Raw genomic sequence first — 10,139 nt, 5'->3', positions numbered from 1 at the left:
GGATGCTCATACCATACCCAGAGTGGGGCACTGAATTCTTAAAGCTGGGCATAAAAGGAGAGATACAAATGCATGCAAGGCAAAGGCAACTAGGGTAGGGAAGGGACCAGAAATCATGTTCCAGAAACAAGGCAATTTAGAGAAACATGAGGTTCTCCTTTCAGTATCTGGAGCACTGCTACCAGGTAGAAGAGGGTTTAGACCTGTTCTCTGCAAGCACAAGTTCAACTAGGACCAGCAGGCAGATGCTATCTGGACACAGACTTTGTTCTAAATATTTCCAAGTCTCAGAAGTGCCCTGAGATTGAATGGACTTCCTTGGGCGTGATAGTGAGTTCACCATCACTGAAGGTGTTCAATTATACTGTGGAAGATCACTTAGCAGTGATGCTACAGAGATTAAACCATGAGAAGCTGTGGTCTCTAAGGTAACTTTCACTTGTGAAACTAAGGCAAGACTGGATCAGTGACACCAAGGCAACAGATGGTTTTTAAAAACAAAACAAAACAAAACATTCTAAGACTTATTTTGATAATTCACACATCATATCCTCATCCTCAATCCTAAGAGAAAGGGGCACTTTAGAGTGTGAAAAGACCATCTTCATTTTCTCTTTCGTCGAGTACATTTTTACCTTCTCCAACACTGTCTAGCCTGTAAAGAGAGAAGAGAGGCTGATGATGAGAAACACCAAGACCAGGAATGAATGGATGCTGGTAGATTATACAACACCTAATCAAGGGCTGTTAGAGTTAAAAGGGCTCAGAGTCCATCCAGTCCAAGCCTCACATTTCACAGATGGGAAAACTGAGGCCACAGGGGATAAAGGGCTTTTGCCAATCTATTATAATAAGGGGATTTAAAGTTTCTGTATTAGCAAAGTATAAAATCATGATCTAAATGTGTTTATTTACCAAGAGGATCTCCAAGTATGACTTTGAAAAGTTACCTTGCTAACCTTTAGTTTCCCTACTTGCTAATATTTACTTGTTAATATAGATATTGTGGTATTGATGCAATTATTAAGTGAAAGCAAGGTCTTCATCACAGTTTACACCAAATCTTTTCATTTCTTTACCAAAAAGCTATTTAACAGGACAGATATCCAAAATCCCTTTCCAGAGACTCTTCAAATTATTTAAAAAACAAAACAAAAAACTGCTCCCATGGTCTAATTTGCCAGAGGAATTAAATCCCAGGAATGACACTATACATGTTTTTTCATTCTCCATACTGCCAACTCTCCTCTCAGTGAACTACAGTTTAACAATGACCTTTCAAAGTGAGTCACCCAGAGTGGAAAAACTAATGGGTAGAATGACGTATCACCTTCTTTCTTTTGCATGTCATGCTTCTGTTAATGCAACCTGCCGCTGTATTTGCATTTTGGACAAATATCACAGTGTTAACCAAGACAGAGGTTAACGTGAGCTGAATCCCCACATCTTTTCCACCTCTAATGCCACATTTCTCCAACCGTGTATTTAATCCGAATACAAACACAAGTCATTACACCGCTGAGTAGTATCTAATCATTTGTAACAGCTTGTACAATCATTACAACAGTCAGTCATGCAAGATGAATTACCTGGTGTGTTTCTGGACACAGTTGGTTTTCATGACTTTCCCTGAAAAGACAAGGCCAGGTTAGAAGCAGAGTAGCTGTGCTTATGTGAAATGCTGGGGGAGGGACGGAGCAACATTATGAAGGGCAGAGGTGGTCCAAAGGTGGGAACTTAGGAACTGGATTTGGTAGAGAAAGCCACTCCTTTCCCCAGATCAGATGATTGCTTCTCTAGGCCCCTAGTTACCGCTCATCGATCACAGAGTTGTTCCAACATTGTGGGCAATGGTGTTAAGCTGCTTTATTCTTTTTTTTTTTTTTTTTTTTTGGCCGGGCTGTGAGGCTTGAGGAATCTTAGCTCCCCGACCAGGGATTGAACCCAGGCCCCGGCAGTGAAAGGGAGGGCGACTGGAGGGCCAGGGAATTCCCTAAGCTGCTTTATTCTTGAGTCACTTGAATTCAAGTACTCACTTGGGTTTTAAAACACTTCCTTAGGACATGTACCCATAATTTCCCAAACTGTAACATGCCTTTGTATGAAGGTTAATGACAAACTTCCACTAAGCTCCACATTTCCTTTTGTAGTGTTCACTAGAGATAGATGTGGAGACACACGAGTTTCGCTGTTGCTGCTCAAACAGGCTGAGATGGTTACTACTAGTCAGAGCTCCTCACTTACTACCAGTTTCTGTTAATGACTACAGAACAATTTTTTCCCCATTTTTACAGGACGAGGTGCTATATGCCTATACCTGGCATGAAAACTATAAACCCTGGTTCATGATTTCTTTTTGCAATGTTTTAAAACTTTTTTTTTTTTTTGAAAGCAGGGGAGGGCAGCCACAAGGTCATGGACCAGCTCAAGAATCTAATGACAGCTATGGACCCTGTCCTCTGAAAAATGCAGATATGAATGTACAAGTACTTTTCCACACGATTTTAAGGGATTCACTGGTCCCCTGAGGTCCATCAGTGGACCCTAGGTTAAGAAGCTTTACTTTAAGGGAATAAGAAGACCGGGGTGATTCACGGCTCTCTTCCTGGCATTCTGGCATTCCTAGCCAGAGGAAGAGGCTGGGTCAGGGTTTCCTCCACCCCAAGACAGTGATAAGAATAGTACTTCCCACTTAAGGCAGAGTCAGGAACATGAAATGAGTTAGATATGTCAAGAATGTAGCATCAGGACTGGCACAGAATAAGTGTCCAATAAATAAAGGTGCTCCTCTTTTACTTTTCTTTCCCAAAATGTAAACTCTATGGGGGGCATGATGCTCAAAGCCTTTAGCATCTTGGGGAGAATGAGTTTACCTCTAACCTCCTTGACGGGGATGATGAGGGCAATGATAGGAGTGGGACTCTAAGGAATGGGGAAAACAGGCAGGAAGCAGAATCCATCCACTCCCAGATCCCCCTGGAGTTTCCAAAGCTCTGAAGGGCTTCATCCCACCTGGTCCTGCCCTCCTTACCTCGAAGGAAATATGCCAGAAGCAACGCCAACAGCACAAATCCCAGGGAGGGAGCAATGATCATGAGCAGGTTGTAGTTGTTGGTCATTTTTATCTGGTGAGACACAGGGAAGGCGATTGGTCACTCATTTCCAGACAGCATCCTCCTGTGAGTTTCCCATCACTAGCACGCCATCCAGTGACCAGCAGCTTCACTGCAGCTCACCACCTTTTGCCCAATGTGTCTCAAGATCAAAACAAAGCCAGCCTTACGAATTAGACTTAAAAAAAAAAAAAAGTGGAAAATCTGAAACATTTTACCCAGACCCTTCCCTCAAATTTTCCTAAGTCTTAAACACCAGGCAGTTGGGTTGTGGGGTGTGAAGATTAAAAAAGTAACTGTTCTGTAAGCTGTGCCCTCCACTGTCAAATCTCTTTACTGGCCATCACCTAAATCCTTTCAGCTCTACCGACACCTGTGTGTTAGTTCTTTTCCTGGCTGACTTAGACTTCTAGAGGCAATAAGATGAAAGAGAAGGTGAAACTCAATTTCAAATTTTCTGCAGTGGTGGTTCTCAAAGTGTAGCCAGGGGACCCCCCCCCCATGAGATCAAAATGATTTTCAAGACACATTATTTGCCATTTTTACTGTCATTCTTTCATGAGACGTACAGTGAAGTTTCCCAGAGGTTACAGTTATGTGACATGTGATGTGAAGGTGTCAGTGCTCTGATAACATAGTATGCAAGATACGAGAACCTCTATCTCCTATTGAGCCAGACATTAATGAGACTTGCAAAAATGTAAACCAATGCCACTTTTCTCCCTAATATTTTTTCATTCAGGAAAATGTAGTTATTTTTCATAAAGTATTATTTATGTTAACATGTAATGGGTTTGTTATACTTTTTTAAATGAATTCATATTGTTTTTAACTTCTCAGTTTTAATTTTTATGAATATAAAGGGGTCCTGACACCAAATAGTCTGAGAATCACCGCTCTACAGGCAGCATCTAGTTCCCTGGGGGCTACACCGTCTCCCCTTGGCCAGGCCAGGCTCCATCCCCTCAGCTTCCTGTCCCTTCTCTTACAAGGCAGCAGAGGCAGGGCAATAATCTCTCTCTGAGGAGAGAGAAGGGGAAGAAGGAAGAATGAATGAGCCCTTCACTTTTCCCTTATAGGTTGTCTATACTACCTGAAGGTTTTACATGAAGTAGCTTGAATCACTTTCATAATAATACAAATGAATGAAGGATAAGCTCAGAAAATAAGAGGAACGCTGGTGACAGGTGTTGATTCTGTAGAATGTCACTAATTCTGGGGCAGCAGAGGGACCACATAATAATTTCAATGTTTTTGTTTATACTTCTTTTTTCTTTTCAAAGCGTCTGCACATATAGAAGTAACGATATCAACATGATTTCTGCCAAGAGCACAAGTCTACAAATTCCTTCACTGTTTCATAACGGTTGCAATGTATTTTGCCCTTAGATAGATCTGCTCTCCCAGTCCATTTCCACAAAACTTTATTGTGGATTTTAAAACTGTAGGTTATATACTCCAAAATACTTCACAAAAATTTTTACCTGTTCGGATTCAAATCCATTTTGCACAAGAAATGGCGTCTCAGATGCTGGGAAGGAGAAAGAGAAGATAATGTTTATATTTCCTGTGGGAGAATAAAATGCAACACCATGAAATAGACCCTTCAGTTGATGTGTTTAATCTTTCAATCCCAACTTTCCTTTTTTTGCATAATTTATTTATGCACATTTGTTTTGGTATGTTTTTATCTAAGCTCATCTGCTGTCCAGTATTATCTCACAGGAGCATCTCCATTTTATAGATGGGTAGAGTGAGGCATTAGGCCAGAAGGCAATTGAATCTAAATTTTCTTTAAGCCCCAGTAATGCACTCAGGACTTTTCTCCAGCAAGAAAACCTGTCAGTCTATCAGTTAACAAATATTTATTAAGCATTTATTATAGGCCATGCACTATTCTAGCTGTACCATCGACCTTCTCGATGGAGTTTACAACTTAGTACAGAAAACCAAATTTAAACAAATAATGTAAATAGTTGTAAAAAAGCAATTGTGCAAAATTCTGGGAAGAAATAGTATAAGGTGTCAGAGGTACATCATGAGGACGGCTGACTGGTTCTAGAGGGTCACATCCTTGAGAATGTACAATTTAAGCTGAGACACAGAGTCATGGATTTATAACTGAGAGCTGAGTTCAACAAGGGAACCATACTGAGAATCTACCAAGTACTAAGCACGGTTCTGGGCACCAAGAATGCAGAGATGAATAAGGCATGGTCCCACCCTCATGAAATTTACAGTACACTAGAGGAGGGAGACCAGAAGCTTATTTCAGCCTAACAGGCCAAAGGTAAGGATGCAGGATGGACAGGCTGCTGGGGAGGGTGGGCAGAGGGAGAGGCGCTTAGCCCCATGGTAGTTCAGTGAGTGCTATCAGAATTAAGCTCCATGAAGACACTGTCCCTCTGTGCCCGCTCAACAGTGGGACTCCAACACTGCCTGACACATACTTGGTGCTCAATAAATGTTTGTGGAATGAGTTAACACCTGAACTGAGTTAAGGTTGTGTAACAATTAACAAAGCAAGATGGTAAAGGCATTTTAGGTAGAAGAACATCAGCAAAGCTATGGAAACATGAAACAGGATGGTTCCCGTTCAACTGGCAAGCGTCTGTGCAGGTGTAAAATGAGAATGGGGGGGGTGGCAGGGGATGGCATGGAGATGGGCAGGAACCAGTCACAGAAGGCCTTTTGTTTCATGCTAAGTCTCCCTTTAGTTCTGTAAGCAGTGGGAAACCACAGAAACGTTTCAAGCAGGTTATGATCCAGTTAGGAGGATAAGAGAACAGCCAAGAAGAGATTACTTATCTACCTGATTCCAGGTCTGAAATTCAGAGCTAGAAGTGAAGGGAGAGAGACAGATTCCAGAAATGCTTAGGAGGGAGATCAAGAGGATACGGACATTGAATGGGGGGTGAGAAAGAGCTGAGTCTTAGATAACTCGAAGTTTCCTCCTTGTGAAAGTGGGCCATTCCCCGAACTGTCCCCTAGGATTGGGAAGAGAAGCAGCAGCAAGGCAGTGGGAGAAAGGCAAGGAGCTCAGATTTAGAGTCGCTGAGTGTAAGCTACCAGAGGGACACTGCAAACACTGTTTGCGTAATAAGCAGTTGACTGATGTGAATCTGAATCAAACTCGGGAAAAGGCTGGAGCTGGAGATACTGATTTGGGAGACATCAGGATCCAGGCAGCAGATAAAAACCTCAGTGTGTAAGAAACCCAAGGGCTACACGTCCAGAGAAACAGGGGAGCAGGAATCCTGAGAAACCCTAGCACTTAGAAGGTAGGCAGAGGAGGGGCTTCGCTGGTGGCATAGTGGTTGAGAGTCGGCCTGCCGATGCAGGGGACACTGGTTCGTGCCCTGGTCCGGGGAGAGGCTGGGCCCGTGAGCCATGGCCGCTGAGCCTGCGCATCCGGAGCCTGTGCCCGCGTACCACACACACACACACACACAAAATGTAGGGAGAGGAGGTGGAGGAGAAAGAAGAAGAAACAGGGCAGGGGGCAGCGAGTGAGAGCAGTGTCCCGGGGCCAGGGCAGGGGAGAAGGTCCAGGAGGGATGCAAAGTCGTATGTGCAATAAAACCTCCCCGTGGAAGCAGAACACAAAGCCACACACAGAGGAGGCCCGAATGTAACAAATAGCTAGGGTAACAATTATTGAAATTGATCACTGTTTCCCCCAAGCTTCTCTGCACTCAAGGCGAAAGGAGAAACGTGACAGGTTTTGTAAGGTTCATAATTTGGTACAAGAGAGCTTATTTGTTCTACAGGGAAAGTGACTTGTTGAATGCCTAGGAGCATAAAACTCAGAGGAGGATATTCAGCATGTTTTCATATCCTACAGCTTAGTTAATGTTGTGTTTCTCTCAGCTACTATCCCCTAGAGCTGGAAACTGCATGTAAGTATTCAAAATTCCTACCCTGTTCTGTCAAAATCCTGCTGTATCACAATCATTTGTGATGGGTAAGCCTGAAATTGAAACCATCAAAGAGAAAAGCCAACCTGGGTCATTTTTGTCAGAGCTAATCTGTATTTTAAATTGGAGCTGTCTAAAGGGAGATACATTTTGCAAACACAAACACTGCTGAGCGATACCAGACAGGACTTTTTCTTCCCCTTCTTTCTCCTTTCTGAAAATGCCAGAAGCCCAAATGGAAGTACTCATAGGGCTGCAGTGTTACACACCAAAGAGCAAGAAGTACACATTGGCGGTTGGCTTTTCTTCCTTGTGAAAAGTAGCAATGCCTGCGGCTGGGGGATAGGAGTTAGACAAGTCCAGGCTGTTGGTTTTCGTGTCCTCTGTGTTCTGCTGGCCATTACATTCTCAAGGCCCTGAACGCTGCCACGAGCACATTCAGGCAGAGGCAGAGCCTCCCAGAACTTGCAAGAAAAGCATTCTGTGAGAGAGGAATTGTAGTGGGTTGAATATTGTCCCCACGCCCACGCCCCGCAAATCATGTCCAAGTAGAACCTCAGATTGCAACCTTATTTAGAAATAGGGTCTTTACAGACATAATTAGTTAAGGATCTTAAGATGAAATCATCCTAGATTTAGGATAGGCCCTAAATCCAATGGCCGGTACCTTTACAGGGAGAGAAGAGGACACACAGAGCCACACACAGAAAAGGTCATGTGGACACGGAGGCAGAGATGAGAGTGATGCTGCCATAAATCAAGGAATCCCTGCGGCACCAGAAGCTGGAAGAGGCAAGGAAATATTCTCCTCTAGAGCCTTCAGAGAGAGTAAGGCTGTGCTGACACCTGGATTTCAGACTGCTAGCCTCCAGAACTGTGAGAGAATAACTTTCTGTTGTTTTATGCCACCTTGTTTGTGATAATTGTTACCGCAGCCCTGGGAAACAGATACAGGTATTAAAGGAAATTGACGTATGAAGAATGAGAGTGGCCTTCCATGGGGGAAACCAGCCTAAGGAAGAAAAAGGAAATGGGTGCTGAGCACACATAAGATGACCAAATGCAATCGAAAGGCCTTGCATTAAGCTCAAAAGAGCATTAATCTAATATATTATTACTAGCATTCCACTGAACATTTAATCCTCAGGAACAACCCTATGGGGCAGACGTTAGCCCATATTGCCAGTGAAAAAACTAAGATTCGGAGGGTTGAGCAATGTGATGAAGGTCAAATAGGTCGTAGGTAGTGGAGCTAGAATTTGAACCTGTCTGACTGACATCAAACACCTATGCTCGGGGCTTCCCTGGTGGCACAGTGGTTCAGAGTCCGCCTGCTGATGCAAGGGACGTGGGTTTGTGCCCCGGTCCGGGAGGATCCCGCGTGCCGCGGAGCGGCTGGGCCCGTGAGCCTTGGCTACTGAGCCTGCACGTCCGGAGCCTGTGCTCCGCAACGGGAGAGGCCACAACAGTGAGAGACCCGCGTACCGCAAAAAAAAACAAAACAAAAACAAACAAACAAAACAAAACAAAACAAAAAAACACCTATGCTCTTAACAACCTTATTATACTGGAATTCAAGCATAATTGTACCATGTAAATAGCATGTCCCACTGAGGCAAGAAAGAATGCTCAGTATAATGATTTGCATCAAATCTAGAAAAGTGATGGTCCAGAGCCGTGGTCTCCAGAGAGGGCTCAGCGCTCACCTTGACCGTGCAAGGCCATCCACTGGGAGTGGGGAAAACGAGAGCTTCTGTTTACATTTAATTCAATTGAATCCTTGCAACATTTATTCGGGAGGGATATATTCCAACATGTACATGTTAGTATGGAGGTGTATTTGAACAAATTACCAATAAGTGTTTTACCACTAATAATACATTTTTAGCCTGGTCAAGAGAGGAGGAATGAGTCACTTGGAGACTATGGTAGACAAAGTAATGAAACCCAAAGGTGTCTGTGTCTAATCTTCAGAATTTTTGATATGTATATGTATGGCAAAAGAGACTTTGCAATGTGATCAAGTGAAGGCTCTTGAGATGGGAAGATTATCCTGCATTACCCAGTGGGCCCAATGCAATCACAAGGATCCTTATAAGAGGGAGGCCAAAATGTCAGAGCTGGGATAGGTGAGGATGGAAGAAGAGGCCAGAGAGAAAGAGAGATTTGAAGATCCTATGTTGCTGACTTAAAGATGGAGGTAATGGGCTGAAAGCCAAAGGAAGCAAGTGACACGCCAAAGCTGGAAAAGGCAAGGAAATTGATTCCCCCCCAGACAATTCAGAAGGAATACAGCCCCACCAACCCCTTGATTTTAGGAGTTCTGACCTCCAGAACTAAAAGATTAATCTGTGCTATTTTAAGACACTACCATTCAGGTAATTTGTAATAACAGCAACAGAAAACTAACACAGAGACACTGGCCTCCAAGACAACAGTGGCTCTGGGGATGGGCACATGGGATGAAAGGCAGATTGACTTTGTATTTAAAAGTTTTTTGTACGCTTTGTAGTTTTGTCATGCAGGTGTAGTATCTATCTTAAAAAAATTAGTTAAATTGCAGGAACAACAACAAAAGAATCTTAAGATTAACCATGCTTTTCCCAGGTCCACGTACTCACCAATGCCTCTGATGAATATCAGATTTTCCTACAAGGTGAGAATGTGTTTACATTAAAAAACAAAAAACAAAACCAAAATAGGGACCCCTTGGCAGTTAGAGTTCACACTGTAAATTAGTAAATTGGCTTGCTGGTTTAATTTTAGGCTCTTGAGTTCTGGGTATACATGGGTACTCTGAAAAATGGAATTTCTGTAAAAAATTAACCCCAGACCTCAGAGCACAGTGACGCTGCCAGTCGGCCTCCCTCATGCTTTACCACCACTGAGTATTTCCCCCAGACTTCCTGGTTCTGTGACCTTGGGCAAGACATTTCCTCTCTCTGAGCCACAGTTTATTCATCTGAAAATGCTGCTATTTCACCAACTGATCTCCTATGTCTTTTTTAACCTTTATATCTCTGGATAACTTTTTACAAAGTATTTGAATGACCTGAGAAAATTATCATTACATAGTAATTTTTTTAAAGATATAAAGCTATACTTAGTG

The 10,139-nt window shown here is 43.0% G+C and overlaps 1 protein-coding gene across 1 annotated transcript in view; it reads right to left on the bottom strand.

Annotated features, from left to right (window-relative positions):
- Window positions 1–582: 582 nt before the first annotated feature.
- Window positions 583–10,139, bottom strand: part of TIMD4 (T cell immunoglobulin and mucin domain containing 4) — a 33,995-nt gene continuing 24,438 nt past the window's right edge. The window contains exons 6-9 of the mRNA XM_007447130.1: window positions 4,598–4,644; window positions 3,032–3,125; window positions 1,590–1,629; window positions 583–655 (exon numbers count right to left, since the gene is read on the bottom strand). Coding sequence (XP_007447192.1) covers window positions 583–655; window positions 1,590–1,629; window positions 3,032–3,125; window positions 4,598–4,644 — 254 coding nt within the window. The remainder of the gene's footprint in view (window positions 656–1,589; window positions 1,630–3,031; window positions 3,126–4,597; window positions 4,645–10,139) is intronic.

The sequence above is a fragment of the Lipotes vexillifer genome, unplaced genomic scaffold, assembly GCF_000442215.2.
Source record: "Lipotes vexillifer unplaced genomic scaffold, Lipotes_vexillifer_v1.1 scaffold194, whole genome shotgun sequence".
Lineage (NCBI taxonomy): Eukaryota > Metazoa > Chordata > Mammalia > Artiodactyla > Lipotidae > Lipotes > Lipotes vexillifer.
Note: the sequence above shows the minus strand (reverse complement) of the source record. Positions and strands in the feature narration are given on the sequence as shown.